This window comes from Pongo pygmaeus, chromosome 18 (assembly GCF_028885625.2).
Source record: "Pongo pygmaeus isolate AG05252 chromosome 18, NHGRI_mPonPyg2-v2.0_pri, whole genome shotgun sequence".
NCBI classification, from domain to species: Eukaryota; Metazoa; Chordata; class Mammalia; order Primates; family Hominidae; genus Pongo; species Pongo pygmaeus.
The window spans coordinates 52,993,434-53,016,197 of NC_072391.2; the positions used below are offsets into that span (position 1 = coordinate 52,993,434).

Here is a 22,764-nt window from a genome sequence, read left to right on the forward strand (position 1 = left end):
TATTACTTCATCCCCATGTGTTGCTACCTCCCTCCCAACTTCCTAGTCTTTGCACAGGTAGCACCATTTGCCAAACACATGTTCTCTGAACCCCTTCTCCTCAAACCCATCCACATCCTTCTGGTGCAACTCCAATGCCACCCCTCTCTGAAGCCTCCCTGATCCCTTGCAACTCCTTCCTCTGTTTCCACAGCCCCATGGCCTCTCACTCTTGGAGAATTAACCATGTCCTTCTTGGTAATGTGGATATTTTTGTCCCTGCATTATCTCCCCCATAGTCAGGAGCCTCTGTAAGGCAGGATTCATATTTGAAACATTACTGCCTTTCCCATAGTATGTGACAGTGACCCGCAAGCATAATCCTGGCCCCACCTCTCACTTCTCCTCTTTGTTTACATTGGACCCTCATCAGGACTTCTCCTGCCATGTCTTAGGCAGGATAGTAGAAACGGTCAAGAGACCTAGCTCTGTTTTGTGACCCCTGGGAAGTTGTTTGGCCTCTCTGGGCCTGCATTTTCCAGCTGTGAAAAGAGAATAACAACAGAGAACCTTCCTTGAAGGATTATTTTGATGGTAAGTTGAAATAATGCATGGCAAGTGCACAGCCCCATGGCTGGCTCAGTGAAAGCCCAGTACATGTTAGTCGTGACTGGAGGAGGGAAGCCACTGTGATGGAGTGATGATTCTCAGGTGAGCATTTGAGAAGCCCTGGGGTGAGGCTCAGGTAGACACTACCGACTGCTCACACAAACAGTGTCCTGTTCTTCCAGGGCACACAGTGGGGCTACGTGGCCCCAGCTCACTTACAGCTGGATGTGGCCATGTGACTGAGTTCTGCCAATGGTGAGTGAACAGAAGTGACAAGTGCCACCTGCAGGCTGGTCCAGGAGACCCTCCATTGCATGATCCTCCATGCTCTCTCGGTCCACCCACCAAATGCAGAAGATCGGGGCCCTAGAGAATCCACATCAGAGCTCAAGATGTAAGGAGCCAGATCCCTGGTTGACCGTGGGGAAGAATGTCTGCCAATCAGGGATGCTCAATTAAACTTTACCCAAGTGAGAAAGAGATTTTTATTGTTTTAAGCCACCAAAATTTTGGGATTTATCTGCTACAGCTGCAAAAATTACCTAAGTAATTAGGGCCAGTTTTGTTCAATGTCCCGGAAGGCTCGCTCCTTCTTAGTTTGCTGGGCACTGTCTATGGCTACTGCACTGCTGCCCCTTGGGGATCTGGGATGTGCATCATTTGGAAAGACTCACGTGAAGAAACCAAATATTCCCAGCCAGTACTGGACGACCACAACCAGCACGTCCTCATAGGCAGCCAGGGTGGACCCATCAAAGGTGGAGGCTGAGCCAGTCTTGAAGGCACCCCCTGGGAACCACACCAAGACCTGAGGAGGGGAGAGGAGCGTCCAGTCAGCCCACCAGCCACCACCTCCCCTCCCCATGCAGTTTGAGGCACACGTTCTTAAGGTGAAATATAAATGTCCCATTTGCTAAGCAGGGTACAAGGTTTTGTCTTTTGAAGAAGGCCCAGGGTTAAGCATGTGGCCTCTGGCACCTGAGTGCCTTGGTTTGACTCCCAGCTCTGCCGCTGACTAGCTGTGCGACCTTGGGAAGATTACTTAGCCTAAGGCTCATTTTTCTCATCTGTAAAATGTGAAGAAGGAAAGTATCTCACTTATGAAGTTATCATGAGGTTTAAACAAAATTCTGCATCTAAAGCTCATAGAAAAATGAGCAATAGCACATTTCAAGTTTCAAGTGCTCAGAAATTGTTCACTAAATACCTGTGAACCTGTGACCCACAGGAAGATGGAAACCATTGTAAGCCATGTATAAGAGCAAAAGCAGCCCAAGGTGTTTCAGAGAAAAGCTCTCTACCTTCAGAGAGAGGAGAGGAGGGGAGGGGAGAAAAGAGGAATGGAGGAGGTGAGAGGAGGAGAGGGGGAGAAAAAGAGGAGAAGGAGAAGAAGAAAGAGGAAGAGGAAAGAAGAAGGAGGGAGGAGGAAGAGGAGGAGGAGAAAGGATGAAAAATGAAGAAAGAAACAAGGAAGAGAAAGAAGAAGGGTCAGGTACAGTGGCTCACGCCTGTAATCCCAACACTTTGGGAGGTTGACACGGGTGGATTGCCTGAGCTCAGGAGTTCAACACCACCCTGGGCAATATGGTGAAACCCAGTCTCCACTAAACAAAAAATTAGCCAGGTATGGTGGCAGGCACCTGTAATCCCAGCTACTTGGGAGGCTGAGGTACAAGAATCCCTTGATCCCGGGTGGCTAAGGTTGCAGTGAGCCGAGTTTACACAACTGCACTCCAGCCTGGGCAACGGAGCAAGACTCTGTCCCAAAAAAAAAAAAAAAAAGGAGGGAAGGGTAAAATTTTTATTGATTAGAAAAATTGGGATCAGGGAACATAAAACATTATTCAAATGGCATTATCTCTATTTATATATTTAATAACAAATCCCTTCCGTTCTCTTTCTTAAGGTCATATTAGAGATTACAGCCTTTGGGGCAGGTAAAGAGAAGAAAACCACTCAGGAAAGGGGAGGTGGACAAACCTCTAGCTTTGGTGCCAGAATCTAGCACCTACTGTGTATACAACATGGAGCAAGTCATTTATGCCCTTCCTGTGCCTCATCTTCTCCATCTGTGGAATGGGTCCAAATCGTCCTTACCCACTGGGTTAGCGTGGGAGTTAAATCAGATGATGTACTGTGTCTGGCACACAGCAAGCATTTAATAGACGTTACTGTTATGATACAAGACAGCCAGTTTCCCCTGGCAGAGGCATGGGGAAGAGAAGAGGATGCGAGGGTGTGGCTAAAAAATAGAACATGCCTTTCCCCCACTTACTGACACAGGGATATTTTATATTCTTAAATGAAACACTTAACATGATTACCTGACTGTCTTCATTATAAACAGAAAAGTTGGAGGATAAAATTATTCTTTTTGAAAAAAGATACCTCAAATTTAAGAAAAAAGTCAGATTCCTTTTAAGCAGTCTTTTCTGAAAGCTTACAGGTCACTAAATACGCAACAGAGGGGAAAAACAAAACAAAATAAAAATTAAAAGTTAAGGCACTGCCAATAAAGAATCAATCAGAAAAACTGATCACGTGAATCTATCATTCAAATGATTTTTAAAAATTGTTGATGTGATTACATTTCCCTTTTACCCAACAGGGGGTAGTTCCAGTTCCAGACATGTAGCTGCACTGCCTGGATCCCAGGCCAAGGTCCTGCTAGCTGGAGCCCGAAGCACACAGCAGGCAGCCTTACGGGGAGCTTGGAGCCTGCATTGGCGTGGGCAGGGGCATAGATGTTCAGGTAGAGGCAGTCTTCTGACACTCCGAATTTGGGGTAATGCACCTTGAGCATGTGTTGATCTAAAAGCAGCCACTCTGAGTTCTGGAGGCACCTTGGAGAAGGAGAGGAGAAAACCCTCAGGAAAAGTTATCAGCAAACTTGCCTGGGAAGGGCCAGTTCTTCTGACAGTGGGGAGGCCTGGCCGTCTCCTCTGCCTGAGCAGAAGAGGCAGCTACCAGTACAAAGTCCAATCATGCCCAAACCCCCATGGTTTCCAAAAGAAACAAGCAAGCAAATTATAATTCTCATTGATCTGGTTGCTGGGTAGGAAAGCACATGGTGTAGAATAATTGCACCGTTACCCCCACCACCCTGCCATGCCTACACCACCCTCCTATGCCACCACCATAATATAGACACACATAACGACCCAAGCTGGCCCAACAATTCCCCAAACTTTAGAGGGCAGGATACAGTCGAATAACAAGGGCTTTGCCCCTGCGGCTCCCTATTCTGTCCCCAGACGAGCAAAGGAACATTTCCAGGCCTCTCTACCTGGAACCACCCAGGACAGACTGGCAGAGAGACTCCTGCACCCAGGCTTTGCTCAAGCCGGGCCCTTGCCTCGACTGCTCTCTCCCCATATCTGCGTGCTCACATTCTTCCCTTTGTTTCAGATTCACTCCAAATTGCCACCTCCTCCCAGAAGCCTTCTGAGATTTCTCCAGTTCTACCATACCTCTTCTTCAGAAACACCCACCTACTTTGCGTACTTTTTCAGAATTTGTCCTAAGCTTGGGCATGTGCATTATCATCATCCCCAGCTCAACTGTGAGCAGCTAAAAGCCTAAGACTGTTTTAGTCACCTCTGTACCTCAGAGCACCAGCACAGAGCATGATACACCGTAAGATTAAGCAAGGATGTAAATGTGAACGCTTCTACCATACTGCGTACACAATCAATTCTTAATAGAATAGTGTGCAATATTGCTGAACGTCTTCTCCTGCAGGTGTTTATGCCTCCTTGCCCCTTTGTATGTTGTTGATCAGGTCTCAGCACTTTCAGCAAAGCCGTCTCTGACCTCCCATCAAAGCTAGGCCAGGTGGGTCTTTGTTTCCCCTCAGTACCCTTCCCTGACACCCTAATGGTTGCTCTTCCCATCTTATATTTTAGCTGTCGATTACTCTTTACGTTGCTGCCACCATCACCCCTCTGCATGCTCCCTGACGACAGCTGTGACTCAACCCCTGCGGTGTCCCCAAGCCTAATGGAGAGCCAGTTATCAAGTTGGTTCGCAATGAATATTAGTTGGATGAATGAATGAACGCACAAACAAATGAGTTTCAGCTTGATGTCCTCAGTCCTTGGACCACATGGGGTCATCTTCTGTGGCACCAGAATTTCTTCTGCCAGGAACCCATGTGGCCCAACCTGAGAGCTTGACAGAATCTAAAGAGTTGGAAGATTCTAGGGGATTTTCAAGTCTCACTGCCCACCCAGTAAGTCTCACCTCACCCCTCCACAATTAACCTGGTAACTGGTTACCTACCCGAGCTTGAAAATCTGCAGTGACCAGGAGCTCCTTACCTCCCGGAGTCCCTGTGTCACAGAGATTCATCCACATGTTCATTCCATGGGTATTTATGGAGTTCACCATGGACCAGGTATTGCATCAGGCACCATTTTGACAGCTGGAGCTAACACCCTTCTAGTGTGGTTCTTCTCAATAAAACCCTCACCCAGTCTGACCATAGAGGCCAGGCTTGGGTGAGAGGTCACAAGAAGATACCTAGACAGTCCCTTTTGACCAAAGGACTCAGTACGCCCATTTCAGCACTTCTAAAAAACCTGGCTGGTGATCAGAGTCTCTAAAGAGCGTTCAGACAACAGTTTCCTGGGCTCAGCTTGGGATATTCTGATTCAGAAAGTTCAGAAAGGAGCTTGGAGAATCTGCATATTTTTAAAGATGCCTCCAGCGACCTGGCCATCAGCCAGTTTAGGAGTCAGGGGATTACCAAACCACTCGCCCGAGTCTCAAGCCCTCTCTCCCTCCTCCCCCATCCACGCCAATCCCTCTTCTTTCCCACTGGGCTGCATGACCTGAATTCCTGCCACTCCCAGAGTCACAAACCACCCGTGGGCCCGAACCTGGTCTTACAAATTAGGGTAGGAGGTGGCTTCTCGCAAGTTATCCCAGGGCGATGCAGGCTGCGGGTTCGTAAATCGCAGGGATCCCAGCGGGGGAGCAGCAAAGGGGACTCCGAGGAACACATTCACAGGCACAGGGCTTCCCAGCACCGTGACTTGCTTGCCCTGAATCCATCCCAGACTGGTGTTCCTCTGTGGCCCTTCAGCAGAAGGCCCTGTGGGAACACATGGGAGGAATCAGGAGCAGGCTGGGGACAGGCAGGGCAATGGCCCACCCAGTCTGGAGCTCCCCAGTGGGGACGTGATTCCTTCACCCAGAGGCTGTGCAGCTGGCGGTATCCAGGTTCCCCCTCCGTGAATCCAGGTCCATGGCTTCTTCCAAGATTGCTGTAGAAGTCACCCCCATGAGACCACTGAATTAGTTTCTCCTAGGAGCCCACCAGTACCTAGCCACAAAATTTTCCCCCATTCACTCAGGAACTCATCTCCCTTCTGCTGAGAGCTCTTTCTTTCTACAGGATTGACACATACTGAACTCTGTAGATCTGGGATGCCACAAACGCATCTTCCCAGGGGTTCCTACACTTCTGTCACTCCACACCCTCCAGCACCACTGCTGGCACATCTGTGCGGCACCTGCATGATTGCTGGCTTTTCTTTTTTTTTTTCTTAAAATTTAATTCCAATGAACTCCTTTTAAAAATTTTACCTAGAAGAATTCCAAGTAATGACATTTATGGAATTGTGGTTTTGGTGAGTTAGGTATATGCTTTTGAATACACATGAATATTCATGGGTGAAAATTTAAAATTCATGTAGATACTTCCTGAAATCAACCCATCTACTTCCAGGAGCATAAAGATGGCACTTTGGGAGACTGGGCATGCAGGGGTCTCAGTCACCACACAGAACGTGGAGCCTTGGGAAGGAAACTGCCCAGCTACTTACTTAGCAAGACCCGGGTGTCTTAGCACTGTTTCTAAGGTCATTTCATTACTGAAAGTCCTGTCGCTGCAGCCAGGAGTGCAGAAGCACAGGTTCTGCTCCTCACATTTCCCCAGTGCTCAGGATAGAGCCCCTCTAAACCCCTTGCAGAGTGTGAGCAACCCAAGGGCAGAACCAGGGTCTTCTGTGCGCTACCCACTCCCAAGAACGAAACTCTGGTCCTAGGTTCTCGGCAACAGCAGAACATTGATGACATCAAAGTACTACATAGTTCTCCACGGACCCTCAGAGACCTCTGAAAAATAACTTCATTTCTACCAGTGGAAAATCCTCACCCACTCTATCTTCTGAGAGCCCTCCTCTCCCATTGGGTATCTCACCTTTAGTGGGGGCTGCAAGGACCCAGATAGCCCAAATTAGGATCTGGCCTGGGTGCACCCAATTCCCGCTCACTTGGCTGCCTGCCTGTACTCTGTGAACATTGACGGCGGCTGCTGGCCTCAGAGAGCTTCGGTTGGGAACCAGAAGGAGCTTCCTGTTAACAGGCTAATGCTGAATAGGTAGGCAGAGGGAGCAGAGTTACTGAAGAACAGCATCAGAACAATATTCTCAAAGGAATTGACCAAGCAAGACTTTCCTGTTCTGATTTACTTAAGAAGCTGATGAGTAACTCTTGAGCTGAGGAAAGATAATTTGATAGGCTTTGGACTTCCGGGATGGGGGAAACAAAAAAGACATCCCAGACCAGGCAAGACATTTTAGGATTATGAGTTCCAGAGACCCAAGGATGAATGAGGTTTCCAGACCTGCCTGTGATGACAGAAGGACACAGTGCAGGCTGGAGAAACCGAGAAGTTTCTGAGAAGAGGAAGAAGGTTGCTGCTGGGATAAACAAGTGGCTCTGAAGGCACAAACACTGCCAGCTCAGACTAGCAGCCTGGCTGGCCCTGCCAACAAGAGTCTTCAATGGCCATTTGGTCTACAGCCACCTTGGCAACCTTGAGGCTTCTTCGATTATATTATTTCCCCTCTGGCCCTTCATAGTTGCCACCAAAAAGATTCTCCCTGGCCTTCAAATCTGTCCCTTCATCTGACCAGAAATATCATCAATTCTGTACACCACTGCCCACTCAACTGTTTTAAAGCACTTCACACAAACTATCTTGTTGCCAACACCGCCACCCCCATTTTGGATGTCTTTCTTCTCCAGCTTCTTCTTTAAAATCCAATTTAACTTCCACCTCTTCCAAGAACCTTCCCCTGATTCTCCTGAACTTCTTAGTGCTTTGTTTTTCCAACCTCTCCTATTTTCTAATAAATTGTAGCCATGACTCTCTTCTTCCTTGGAGTACACCTAGGACTTTTCCATGTACATATTCATCACAGCTTCTTACATGTGCCCTGTGGCTTCCCAAAGCTCAGCCCTAGACCTTCTGTCTTCACAATTTGTACCATTCCCACTGCCAAATTGACTATCAATTTACTTGATTTTTTTTTCTTTAAATTGACATTTTTTAAAAACTGTTATTAAAGAAAATTGTATCTACCTAGTGCAATAAGGAAGAGCTTTTGGGAAGAGCAAGCCAATATATCTTGCATTTCTATACCACAAAACCATTCCCTTTACCTCTAGCAACCATTACAACAAAGGGGTGGTGTATGGTGGAGAAGATCCCCAAAATAAGACAAACAAGAAAATCCAGCCTTTGTGTACAGTGGATTTTGGAAAGGAGAAGGGAACAGAGGTAGGGAAAGCACGTGTGATGCAAAGTGCCCTGACTCCCCCTCTTAGACGTAGGTCCTAAAGGGGTAGAGCGATGAGGTAAAGTGATGGGGTGCAGTGATGGGCTGAAATGTGTGCTAAGTAGTGAAGGGTTCTCCAGGAGGATACTGACAGAAGGGTTCCACATCTCAACCAACCTGGGGCAGCCACAGCAGAGCAGAAGTGGTTGGGCTAAGAGAGATCTCAGGGGGTGCTCCTATTTCCCTTGGATCCCTAATTCCTTGAAATTGATCCAGACATCACTGTGTGGCTTTGAAGAAAACTTGGAGGTGACTACCAACCCGGCTGGGAGCTAGAGGAGGAGGAAGGCAGGGGGCTACAGAGGTGCTTCATGGACTCGAGAACAGAGTGAAACCACAACCTGGCCTGTGCTGGAGCACAGTGTTGAACACTGGGCGGGGTGAGGTAGGGCACTGAGTCAGTCAGGGAGAATCAGTGGGCTTTGATCAAGATGAGAGGACAGACCATGAGCTCACCGCTTGAGAATTCATCCTCCTCCCAGGAGCCCCGGCAGTGGGACACACAACAACGCAAGGACTTCTGCAAGTGGGTCCAAGCTCCCTCTGCCCTCCCACTCATGTGGTCCTATTAGCACCCCATAACTCACACAGCCAGACACCATCTTGGCAAGGAGTGCGGGTGGGGTGGGGAGCGGAGCAAATATGAGAGGCTATGGATTTATTTGAAGTGATTATGCTATCTAAACAAAGTGTTTAAATTACTGAATGGGACTTTACCAGATTGACTTAGATGTAATTATCTATCATTAACCAGAGAGACGAAGAATTCTCCTTGCTAAAAATGGAAATTAACAAGCATTATATGTATACATATATATATGTGTGTGTGTATATATATGTGTGTGTGTGTGTGTATGTATATATATATATATGACATGCTGTAATACCACCAAACTGAGTCTTTCTCTTCCACAAAATCAAAATGCAAAGAGAACTATAGAGGAAATGGTTTCCTAATGAAATGTCTTCTATTTGCTGTTCTCTCTAGGTACCACTTCTGTCGCAGGCATCCCCTAATGCACAGGACCTACTCTGTGAGGAACACTGATAATGTAAGTCATCAATGCCACTAACCTTCATTTATAGAATGCCTTACAGGTACCAGACCCTGGGCTAAATGCTTTATTTGCATCTATTACCTAATTTAATGTGATGAATCTCATTTTGTAGATGAGGAAGCTGATATTTTGCAAGGTAGGATTACTGGTCCAATATCACAAAGCTGAGAAGCGGCACAGCTGGGACTAGAGCCCAGGTTTCCTGCCCTCAAGCTGCAGGCTTTGCAATTTGGGGAGGAGGGAGTAGGAAAGGAGCTGCAATAGAAAGATCTGGGAGGATGGGCTGGCTTCTGCAGTTCTTGGGCCATGAAAAATTACTCAATCTTCCAGAAAGCTGAATAACCACTTGACATCACCTCCTTGGACCTTGATGTCCCCATTAGTAGCACAGGCCAGTGGCCTGGATGGCCCCTGGGAGACACAGACCTTTGATAGGCTCTCCCTGTTCTCCCAGATTGCTCTGCTGAAACCCTGAGGGAGAAAACCAAGATGAGGGCTAAGGGCTTGTTCTTTAAGCAGCTTTGCTTAAAACATAGGTTAATCTACCCCTGCTGATAGGTGGTAAAGATCAAAGCCCACTTTTGAATTCTCATGAAGGGAAGCTAAAGGAACCTTGAAGGTACAAGAGCAATGGCAGCTGCCTCAGGGTGGAAACCAGCCTATAGGTGGACAAAACAAAGGAGTGGTGCTCTGGTGCTAGAATCAGGTCACTGGGCAATGCCCCACACACCACACATGGACCTACAGCTGGGAAGCCTTAGAGCTTCCATCTCATAACCTGTTTCTCCAAACGCCTCACACATTCACATTAAACCCAAACATTTTAACTTGACCTTCAAATCTTTTCTCATCTGGCTCCATTCTACGATTCCAAACTAATGCCTCACTGCAATCCCACTGCTACCCCATCACTGCACCCCCACCACTACCCCCACCACTGCACCCCATCACTGCACTCTACCACTGCACCCCATCACTGTGCCCCATCACTGTGTCCCATCACTGCACCCCCACACTGCATTCACCACTACCCCCACCACTGCACCCCATCACTGCACCCCACCACTGCACCCCATTGCTGCACCTCATCTCTGCATCCCACCACTGCACCCCATCACTACACCCCATTGCAGCACCCCGTGATGGCACCCCCACCACTGCACACCACCACTGCATCCCACCACTGTACCCCATCACTGCACCTCCACCATTAGCCCATCGCTGTACCCTACCACTGCACCCCACCACTGCACTCCATCACTACACCCATCACTGCATCCCCACCACTACCTCCACCACTGCACCCACACCATTTAACCACCATCACTGCACCCTACCACTGCACCCCTCCACTTCACCATCACTGCACCCTACCACTGCACCCCATCACTGCACCTCATCACTGCACCCCATTTCTACAGCCCATTGCTGCACCCCATCACTGCATCCCACCACTTCAACCCATCACTGCACCCCATTGCTGCACCCCATCACTGCACCCACACCACTGCACCCCACCACAGTACTCCACCAATGCTCCCCATTTCTATAGTCCATTGCTGCACTTCGTCACTGCACCCCATCACTGCACCCTACCACTGTACCCCTAACAGTGTACCCCACCACTGCACCTCCACCACTGCACCCCACCACTGCACCCCACCACTGCACTGCATCACTGCACTCCATCACTGCAACCCCACCATTGTACTACATCACTGTACCCCCATTACTGTGCCCTGCCACTGAACTCTCACCAATATACTTCATTATTGTACCCCACCTCTGCAGGCCACTACCTCCCATCCCTGCAAGCCCATGACTGCGCCCTATCACTGCATCCCATTTCTATACCTCATCACTGCACCCCATCACTGTACCTCCACTCCTGCATCTCATCACTGCACCCCCATCACTATATCCAGTGTTTGTTATATTTTCCTCCCCTGGAGTGTTTTGCCTTGAATTTCTTTTTTCTTTTTGAGACAGTGTCTCTCTGTCACCCAGGCTTGAGTGCAGTGGCATGACAAACTCCTAGGCTCAAGTGATCCTCCCACCTCGGTCTCCCAAGTAGCTAGGACTACAGGTGCACACCACCACACTTGGCTAATTTTTTTAATTGTTTTGTAGAGATGGAGTCTCACTATGTTTCCCAGGCTCATCTCCAACTCCTCGTCTCAAGTGATCCACCAGCTTCTGCCTCCCAAAGCTCTGGGATTACAGGGGTGTGGCCAGGCATGGGCCACCACACTTAGGTGACTTCTTTACCCAATGAAATCCTAAAGATTGTCTTAAAGATTCCATGAAAAACCACTTCCTTCATGCAGACCTTCCCTCTAGAATCATTCTCCTCTTCCCACCCATGCACTTTTTATGACTCTATTATTTACAATACCCTGCCCTTGTTCTATAGTTGGTATACCCAATGATAGTGATGATGATGACTAAGACAAGGACCATGTGATCTCTCATGCAGGTCACAAAACTTCAGCCCACCTCGGATTTAAGCCACAGCTGCAGTGGACAGTAGTGTGCAGGCCCAGCCTCCCCTTGCACTGACAGCATACCACCTGAAGCATGGGTGGGCCCTGGCTTTCTATTTTCTGCCCCAGGGCAGAAACGTCCCTTCTGTCTTTGCTCAAGTGAGACCAGAATTACAGGACAGATGGAGTCCCCCAGGAGGAACCCTCAACAGAAGGGTCATGAGAGCTGAGGGAGCTCTGAGGTATTCTGTGTGCTGCATGAAAGTCCTAGGAAGTGGGGCTCCCATTGCTCACAGCATCAGTCTCAGGAACACCCCCTCGTCTCACCTTCCCTCCTCCCCTCCACCCTTGCTCCTAAGTAATCTACCTTTTTACCCAAATCCCTGCCTCAGGCTCTGCTTTCAGGCACACAAACCCGGCAGTCGGTATGAGAAGGAGACCTAGAGAGCAGACCCTCAGTGAGATTCTGAAACTGGATCTCACCCCTAGTCAGATAGCATCCTATTACTAAGATTGTCAGTGGTGGACTGGGATGTGGTTCAGAGGAGTGAGCTGCACTGAGGCATGCATTAACACTAGCACCTCTAGGTATAGAGGCAAGGGTAATTACAAGTATTGTGGTGTTGGCTGCCTTTTGTTAACTGCCTTAGAAAGCCTGAAAAAAATGGCAGTCTCCATTAATCAGCTATCAACACAGAGTACACTGTGAAAATCAGAAGGTCTCCTAGCAGCTTTTAAAGATAGCTGTGTCTCCTGGAACCAGTTAGACTATGATGAAAATTAGACCAGAGTCTAAGGGTCTCTGAGACTAAAAGAGTAAGGGTAAGGTTGAGCCTATAGCCTTGAAAAATCTCCTAAGTTAAAGTTAGGACACCAACAGGGAATGATTGAGAGCCTGAGATGTGGAATGGGGACATCTGGATGGATGCATTTGAGGACTATGAATACCTGGCTTCTCCTAAACTCTGCAGCCTGGCAGAAGCAGCCTCTCCTTACTAGGAGACACCAGACACTTGTACTCTGGTAACAATGCATAGACTTGCCCTGTGATAGATACTTCCCAAGATAAAGCTTTTCCTCATCAGTATCACCCAGTCCACTCATTGTTCCAGGCCAGTAACCAGGGCCAGGCTTAAGCATAGCTTAAATAAGAACATAAGTTCCTTCCCCAGGAGAAAAGGGATTTCCTACTGAATGAATCGCATGATGTGGCTATTATGTCCTGATAGGAACAGAGAAAAACATGCGTGGAGGCTGGTCTTGAGGGTGGTAAGCCTGAGGGGTGGAACAGAAGGTAATACTGGATAAGAGAGAATTTATTAGCACAAGAGCACATTCTCATGATGCAGGACTTACTGTACTCAAGAATGCCTCGGGCAGATGCTAATAAGCTATGAGAGTGGACCCATGAAGCAGGGACATGATGACAGCCTACAGCAAATGCAATGGAGATGTTAGAATTAGCCAATTAGAATGGCCAAGTATTGATGAAGAGATGAGAAGGTTCAAGGATGTGGAACTGTTAAAATAAATACATCTCCTAGAATGAGGGACCCACTACCTGATAATGTTTCCTGAGAATGACAGAGGATCCCTTCACTAAGACAGTAAGGAATTTGCTAGGCAGGAAGGAATTATTTGAGAAGCTCAGTGGTGATAATCCTTGTTAGCTACCATAGAAATGGGATCCCTAGTATCAGTGTGAATGAGTCTGGAATAGCAGAGGCCAGGTTGTGCCGCATAACCAGAGGTAAGGTGGAAATAATTACCTTAATGGGCAATGGGCAAAAAAACCAGAGTGGCAACCAGGATGCCTTGTTCCACAGAGATCTATGACAATGGCTAATAGGTCATGGTATTCCTAGAAGTAAAGTAGACAGGCAGCCAACTTGAATGTTGTTTAACTTGTAAAATCAGAGAAAGTCAAGAGATGATGATTAGAAGTTTATGTCGGCCATAACAATGAAAAATCACAATCCCTTACTATATCTTTCCAGATCTGAACCACTTGTCAAACCTACTGAGCTCATTGTTTTAAGGAGTCCGGGTCCTTCAAGAGAGGACTATGCAATGTCACTATAAATATATAACTATAAACATACCCCCAGTCCTTCCTAAGAGAGATTTATAGCCAGGACTTATCTCCTAATGGAAAGTTCTGGATGCATGATCACTTGGTGTCCATGGTCCAGCATTTTTTTGATACCAGGACCCACTAATGCACAGAGGCGATTCTCAAAGGGGTTTAATTCCCTACTGTAGTAGGCATGGCCTTACACCAGAATTGCAGGGACCACACCATGATCCTCCCACTGGAGCTTGCCATGAGCTCCACCTGCACCTTCTCCTAACCCTGACATTTCCACTGTCACAGGCCTGCCAAATCATATCACCCAGGCAACAGGACTGATTGATCCACAGCCTAGACTTGCCAGTGCCATTTCTTCTTCAGACCCTACCCCACTCAAACCTGGTGGTCTTTCATGTGATCTGGAATTTGGGCTAGAGCCATATGTCTAGGTGTGGAATGTGCTGCCTTCACATACCAAGGAGACTTTGCCTCCTTCTTCTTAGCAAGAGTTGCAAGACAGTTAGATTTTTCTTCTACTTTAGTGGAGAAATCCTAGCATGTTCTGCCCATGGGATTCCTAAAACCTTCACTGAAATGTCCCTTCCTTGAGTTTCCAAAGGGCTTATCTCCCACCCTCTGGAGCACAAAGCCTCCAGAGGGCTGGCCACCTCTTGCTCATCCTGCCCATTGAACATGAAGTTGTAAATGTAACATGTGAGCGTGATGTTCTTGGGACATCCAGGCAGTGAAATGGACTATATTGTGACAGGCAGCTATCCCTGTAACTGAATACTTTTCATCCCATGTAGATGTGAATTGTTCTAGTCGGAATGGATAAGATTGAGTTCACCAAATCTGTAGCTGCAGCATACGTTATAGCAGAAGCCTTATTCACCTGCTCAAGCAGGCATGCCACACCTAGCACAGCAGCTATGATCAGAGTTACTGCTTGGTTGAGTGTGTGGTAGTCTACAGTCATTCTCCAGGGGCTATTCAACTTCTGCAGCAGCCAGACTGTTGAATTGAATGGAATTGTGAAAGGCACCACCACCATTGCATCTTTTTTTTTTTTTTAGATGGAGTCTCGCTCTGTCACCAGGCTGAGTGCAGTGGCACGATGGCTCACTGCAACCTCCACCTCCTGGGTTCAAGTGATTCTCCTGCCTCAGCCTCCCAAGTAACTGGGATTACAGGCATGCACCACCACACCCAGCTAATTTTTGTGTTTTTTTTTTAATAGAGATGAGGTTTCACCATGTTGGCCAGGATGGTCTCAATGTCTTGACCTCATGATCCTCCCATCTCGGCCTCACAGAGTGCTGGGTTACAGGTGTGAGCCACCGCACCCAGCCCACCATTGCATCTTTTAGGTCTTTAACAGTGGTGCTAATCTCTGCTATATCCCTCTCTGAGGACACAATATTGTTTTTTCTTTACTAACTTGGCCATGAAGTGGGGGCCTATTGGCTTCTGGCAATTTCAGAGGTTTCTATTTGCGCTTCCCCACTGTGATAGCTCTTACCTCACAGACCATGGATTCCTTATTCATTCTCCAGGGAATCCTAGGAATCCTTGGAGGATTACTCCAAATATATCACTCCCAACTGATGCACCTGGGCACTAGAGAAATGACCACTAGGTGGGGTCTATTGACACAGTGAGCCCACTGTAAGCCGGTCTTTAGCTAAAGTTGCATTCACTACCTGGCTGTCGTAGGTCCACTCTAACAGGGGGGTCATGGTGACACTTTAGGTCTCTACATAGCAATGTCACTTCAGACTCTGTGTCCATTAGTCCTGGAAATATTTGCTCAGTACACAGTCACCCAGATAAACAACCACACGTCCCTTCAGAAAAGAACTAGGAAAATTATCATGGTATATACTTGCCGCAATTGTGCAGAGTCCTTCTTTCCAAGGATCTGGCCACCTTTTCATTCAGCGGTTTCAAGATCTGACAATTGACGCAGATCTGGGAACTGAACAAAGATTTGTGGCATTTTACTGGGGCAGCCTCCCTCAGCCTTGCACTACTCCTCCATGCTTGCTTTATCCTTTATCATGCATGCGAAGCAGCACCTCTGTCGACAGTCTGTCTATGTTCCCCTATAGATATCACACTCCCTTAACCATCTCCACCACTCCTTACAGCTCAAGCCCTCTTGTCTGATCCTCTGGCCTTGGTGATCATTAAAGTAATTGCAGCCTCCTGCCTTCTGGCACTTAAGTGCCACTACCCAGCCTCAGGATGAGTGACTTTGAGACTCCCTCTTCTCCATCAATGTTAATGAACCAAGCTCTATGGCCACCTCTCCTGCCATGTCCCCTGGCCTGCAGAAGAGGGCCACCCCACCGCCACCACTAAACTTCTTCCTTTTTTTTTGAGACAGGGTCTCACTCTGTTGCCCAGACTGGAGTGCAATAGCATGATCACAGTTCACATCAGCCTCAACCTCCTGTGCTCAAGTGATTCTCCTTCTTCAGCCTCCCAAGTAGCTTTGACTACAGGCATGTGCCACCATGCCTGTCTAATTTTTAAATTTTGCGTAGAGACTGTGCCTCCTTATGTTGCCCAGGTTGGTCTTGAACTCCTTGGCTTAAGTGATCCGCCCACCTAGGCCTTCCAAAGTGCTGGGATTACAGGAGGGAGCCACTGTGCCCGGCCTTACCACTAAACTTCTTAGTGATACTGGTGCTCCTTTCACCAGCACATTTGTGGTGAAGTCTTCAGACTATAGTCCAACTGTGTCTGCCCTCCCACTACTGCTGATAAGAGCCTTTTCTTAATCTTTCCCCAAGGCTGCCTTGATCTCACACTTAGCCATTATCTGCTCATTAACAGCTCTCTGTCTCTCATTATCCTTCTGCAGTGTGCAGCTTACCCATACCTGGCCTACTCTACTGCCTTTGTAGGCTTTGTTCTCCAAGTATTTTTCAAATACTTACATCATTGCACCTCCTACAGCATTCTCCCTAATGTGGGACATTTTTTTCAGCTCACCACCAGCAAAATCTAGCAATTGAGCCATCACCTTGTGCCTCGTCAATCACGCAAGATGATATCCTCCACTCCTGCTAGGTGATCCAGTCCCAGACCCACATCTTACCACCTATCTTCCGAGACCACTTTCGTTGGTCTGAGAAGGATTAAACATGCAAAGGAGCGACACTAAGACAGGATTAAACATGCAAAGATTTTATTAGGGGAGATGCCTATGGATGGGAATTGGGGAGGGAGCCGGGAAAGTCCAGGAGAGTTGCCAGACTGTGATAGAATCTGCAAAGGAAAGATAACAAGAAGGTTGTGTAAAAGCATCCTAGGCTACCATGAAGACTAAAGAAGGTCCAACAAGTGTGTCAGGGAGCCGGGAAGCCTATGTCAATCACCAGAGGAGTCTTGAGTCTCCCAGAAATGGGTCTGCCCTTGTATCCCTGCTACACTCGTTTGTTAGCTAGGAGCAGCCTGTGGGAAGCATGGCCTTGATGTAAATGTTGTGAGAGACTTCAGCAGCAAGTAGCTGGTGCCCTGGTTCAATGATTGGAAGCCATAGTTGGAAGCCCACAAGGTTCATTCTCATGGCCACTACCTACCATGGGATATCAAGTGAATAGGCAACCAGAGCCGCCCATTATGAGCTGAGTATTTTCAGATCCAGCAACAAGATGAGGCAAGCACATTTGGTACATTAGAAATTGTGACTGAGCAAGTCTGGCTAGCACAAGAAAGTTACATACACATGGCTGACCCCACGTTGTCTCCCTCTACTGCACCAATGCTTCCCCTCAATCACATCCATCCACTGCCTCATGGCAGGTTTCCTACAGCTAGCTGGTGGAAGAGGCAAACAGGCCTGGTTTACATATGGGCTGCCCTAAGAAAATGAGCTAAAATTCAACTGTTACACAGCAGCCACTCTCAGGAATGACCTCAAAAGATAGTGATGAGAAAAACATCCTCCTGGTGTCCAGTTTTAAGCAATATACTTGGTTGCCACTTTAAATAGTCACAAAAGTGAGCTGAGATAAAGACATACACGATGACTTCTGAACAGTGGTGAATGGCTTGGCCAATTGCTCAGGGGCCTGGGAAGTGACAGATAGGATCCTAAATCAGTGACAAAGAAATGTGAGAAAGAATCATGAGGATTCATCTATGGGAGTGGGACAGTGTGTAGATCTTTGTGTTTCATGTTAATGCCCAGTAAGGAACTCTACAAACAGAGGGACAAAACTCATCCAAGTCATGTCAACCACACTCCCTCCTCGGCCATGCAGTGCTTGCACAACAAACCCATGAACAGAATAGCTATGGTGGCTAAGCATGGGCTCTCATTCACCAAGGCTGATCTTGGCAATACTGCTCCTGAACGCCCACTGGCCAGCAGCAGAAACTAATATGAGCCCTCACCATAGCACTATCCTAAGTGGGAATCAAACTCTCTTTGGTAACAAGTTGGTTATGTCAGACTCCTAACTCTGGGACATGGGGAGACATGGTGGCATATCCTTACCAGAATTGACACCTACTCAGGACATGGATTTATGGGTTTGCCTTCCCTGCTCACAGCATCCTTTGTCAACACTACCACCTGAGGGCTCTTGCCTAATCTGTATCATGGGATCCTATGTAATCCCGTGATTACATAGGATGTAATCACATAAACAAAAGGGAGCTATTTTGTGGTTAAGGATGGGTCTGTGAACAAATGGCCCCAGAACCTGCTGGTCCTACCATATGCTGCATCCACTGGAAACAGCATAATAGAACAATGGAAGGTCTATTAGATCTGCTAAGGAATAAACTTGGTATCAACATGCTGCAGGGTTGGAATGCTATACTACAGGATGCAGTATATGCTCTATAATACTTGAAATGTGATGCTGTGCCTCAAAGGCTAGAACAGACCAGTCTGAGAATCAAGAGGTGAAAGAAATATTGACCCCTGTCACCATCGCTCTGCATCACCTGCAGAATTTGTGTTTCATGTTCCCCAGAGCCTAGGCTCTGTGGAATATCAGGTCATTTTCTAGGGGTGGAGGGATGCTTCCACGGGCCAACAGTTGACCGGTTGACCCAGCAAAGAGTCCACTGAACTTGAAACTAGAACTGCTGCCTGATGACTTCAGACTCTTGTTACCAGTGGACCAGAGGCAAAAAAAAAAAGTTACTACACTGATTATCATTAAAAACTAGGGCTGCTGCTATATATAAGGGTGCTTCTATGTTCAGTTAAAGAAAATTCAATGTGGCAAGCCAGGTCATCCAAGGTCTCAGATCCATCAGGGATAAGAGTCTGGAGCATTTCACCAGGTAGACTTGGACTCAGGCCCTGTTGCAGCAATGGATGCTGAACTTGTTCTTCTAACTCTACTGCCTAAGGTCTTTTATGGAGTTTGAAGCTGCAACCAGCACGAAGACTATGTGACAGTGTAAACTTAATGTGGGTATGAGCAGATCTAAGTGGAGCAAGGAGTGGACTGTAAAAGATATTGTCATGGGTGAAAGGTGACTATCTGAGGCAGTGACTATCTGAGGCCGAATGTACCAGTTGTGAGTTAAAAAAGGCAGATTTATTAGAGAAAGTATGAAAATATGTTGCAAGGGAGCAATGGGCAGAATCAGCAAGAAAGGAGCTGACTCCAAGGAAACAAAGGCTTGCTGGAAATTTTATAGGATGGTTCTTGAGCTGCAGAGTACTGCACGCAGTACTGATTATGGCAAGGTTACAGGGCGCTAACTTGCAATTTTTCTATCAAGCAAGGGTCTGGTGATAGGACATAGGAATATTGTGAGTTATTTGCACAGAAGGGCTGTGTACTGGACCATGAAGAAAGACAAACTTGTAGCTTATCTGCTTTTTCTTTTTGCTTTCTTTCAGTCCTGCCATCCCGACTCCTTTTTTCTAATTAGGACTCCACAGGTATCTCTGGTGTTCCACATCTCATCCTCTCTGCCCACCACTGATTTCAGCTGCAGTTGTTGTAGACTGTACCATGGGAATACAGATTTCCTTCATGTTGACAAATTTCACCTCAATCACGGGCCGTGCAGCTTTCCTTTTACTGTCCCCAGGCTCCTTCTGATGTTGGAAAGTCTACCTGGCCCATGCACAAGTTAGCACAGAAGGAGCAACCTTTAACCAATGGGGCAAGAACCAGTGGATAAAGGCTCCAGCTTCCTGTTATTCAAGTGAACAATTCTAGTAGATATTCTGTTAATTGTCTAATATGTCTCTGGAACCAAAACCCAAGCTGACAATAGCAAAAATCTCAACAAAAGACCCTTACATTCACTTTTCATTCACTACCCTGTCTCATGTTCCCTTATTCCCTTATTCCTGGGATTGTCTGCTAAATAAACTACCTGAACCTTAGTCTTTGTCTCAGGCTCTGCTTTTCAGGGAACCCAGACTAAGATTTCCATTTTCATTTATTGGTTGTGTCAGTCACTGTGATAAGCACTTTGCAAGCATGTCACATTGAATCTTCACAAAATGCCATGGAGTTGATTCTATTGTTATTCTAATTATAGATAAGGAGGCTAAGACACAGAAAGGTTAAGTGAAGGTCACAGAGCTGGTCTTCAAATCTAGATCTCTGTCTGACTCTAGCTTTAACCATCATGCTATTCAGCCTCTCCCACCAAGGTAGGAACTGCATGAGGGCAGGGACATTTTGGATTCACTTTTCACCCTCAGTGACCAGCTCAGAACCTGAGAGCAGCACTTTAATGAATGTTACATTTAAAATTATGAAGGTGTTTCTCTCTCTAATTTGATAGTTAAAGGGGAGCTTTACTCAAAAGTAGCCTAGAATGACCTAAACCCAGGAAAATATTCAACCCTGAAACCTGCTAGGACTCAAAAGGGGCCAAACTGGATATGGGCCTAAGACATAGAAAAAAAAAAAAAAGGTACTTTTTTTCCTCTCTATTCTCATACACCATTCAACACAATGATTCTGACACCAAATGTGTGTATTTCCCCATACACCAAGACATTCTCCAAGAAATGCCAGCTGGGTATCTTCTAATGCAATTCAGTTCTGACACTATCCACCTGGAGACAGCAGCAAATCCCACAGGTTGGGGGCTCAGTCCCATAAGCCTGCTCCCCACTTCAGATGCCAGTTGCAAGTAGTAGGTTGTGACTCTTACCAGCTATAAATTGGGGTTCCCATGACCCCTCCTTAGATTCAATTAATTTGCTAGAATGGCTCACAGAACTCAAGTAAACACTTTACTCACTTATTGGAAAGGATATTACAAAGGATACAAGTGAACAGACACATGGAAGAGATGCAGAGAGCAAGGCATCTGGGAAGGCGCATGGAGCATCTATGCCCTCTCTGGTAGGCCACCTGCCCCACCCCTCACCCTAAACCTCCACATGTTCAGCTATCCAGAAGTTCTCCCAACCCAGTCCTTTTTTTTTTATGGAGGCTTTATTTTGTAGGCACGATTGATTACATCATTGGCCATTGATAATTAACCCAACTTTCAATGTCTCTCCCTTACCCTCTAATCACATGGTTGGTTCCCTTGGTGACCAGCTCCCATCCTCTGGCTATCTGGGAGCCCCCAGCTGTCAGTCATCTCATTAGAATACAAAAGACACTCTTATTGCTCTAGGAATTTGAGAGGTTTTAGGAGCTTTATGTTAGGAAATGAAGGATGAAGATCACTTATATATTTCACAATATCACAGTGGGCTAGTCTTAAAATAGAAGCTTCTTAGAGACTCTCACTCAATTGGATTTCAGAACCAAGTCATAGTGACCTTCCAGCCAGGAAAGGATCAGAGTCACACTCACTAAAAGAAATTTTGAGTGCCCTTGATAGTAGCATAAGCTGAGACTGTAGGGGTCTTGCAAGCACCCAAGAAGGATGGACTCCATATTTTCCATCAGGCTGAGAAGGGAGAAAATGTATGCGAAGGTAGAGAAAGGCAAAAGAAAGGCAGACAGCTTAAGAAGCATTCCAAGACAACTTGAAAAAAAAAACAAAAATGAAAGAACCTGAAATTTTTGAGTGTAAGAAATACCCAGTTAAGAAAAAGAAAATCACATTACTTAATCTCAAATTTCAATGAATATTCAGATATGATTGAGGGAGCTTAATGTTCCAGATGTGGGCTTGAATTTTTTTTTTTTAATTTTACTGTTTTGTTTGTGAATTTGTGGAGGTAAATATAGAAGAGAATTCTGTGCAAGCATTTTAGGTTCAATCAATGAAAATCTTGCAGGAACTCTTCCAGAGAATAAAAAAGTAGGGAATACTTCCAAACTACTTTAATGAGACCTGCATAACCTTGATTCCAAAACCCACAAAGGACCTTATGAAAAAATAAAAATTAAATAGTGATATATCTTATAAACTTATGTGAAAAAAAATCCTTTAAAATACTAGCAATTCAAATCTAGTGATATATAAAAACACGTATCACTGAGGCTTATTCCTGGTGAGGACTAAGCTCTGTTTTTTTCTTATGTTGCCCAAATATCCAAGGGGTCTGGGGAGTCATGCCCTTGTGAACTCCAAAAATCTGAGACAAGTCTCAGTTAATTTAGAGAGTTTATTTTGCCAAGGTTGAGGATGGACACCTGTGACACAGCCTCAGGAGGTCATTGTTAGATATGAGTTCAAAATTTCTCTTCAAAGAATCAATATGTCAGTATGTTCAATTCTTTGCCTTCTACTTTTAAACTTAACTTCCTCCTAAAGCAACCTTTTTCAATCACCTGCTCCACCCTGACTCATTCCGATTACCTGCTCCACCCTGACTCATTCTGATTATCTGCTCCACCCTGACTCATTCCAATTACCTGCTCATTCTCCACCCTGACTCATTCCAATTTCCTGCTCTGCCATAACCATTTTTCCCACCAAACCACTCACCTCGTCACTCTCTTTAAATTAGCCAATCGGAATTGGTTTAG

General features: G+C 46.4%; 1 protein-coding gene across 1 annotated transcript in view; it reads right to left on the reverse strand.

Annotated features, from left to right (window-relative positions):
- The window catches only part of CES5A (carboxylesterase 5A), a 110,086-nt gene that overhangs the window by 22,709 nt on the left and 64,613 nt on the right, over window positions 1-22,764 (reverse strand). The window contains exons 3-5 of the mRNA XM_054452757.1: window positions 5,479-5,683; window positions 3,293-3,431; window positions 1,263-1,396 (exon numbers count right to left, since the gene is read on the reverse strand). Of these exons, the coding sequence (XP_054308732.1) occupies window positions 1,263-1,396; window positions 3,293-3,431; window positions 5,479-5,683 (478 nt within the window). The remainder of the gene's footprint in view (window positions 1-1,262; window positions 1,397-3,292; window positions 3,432-5,478; window positions 5,684-22,764) is intronic.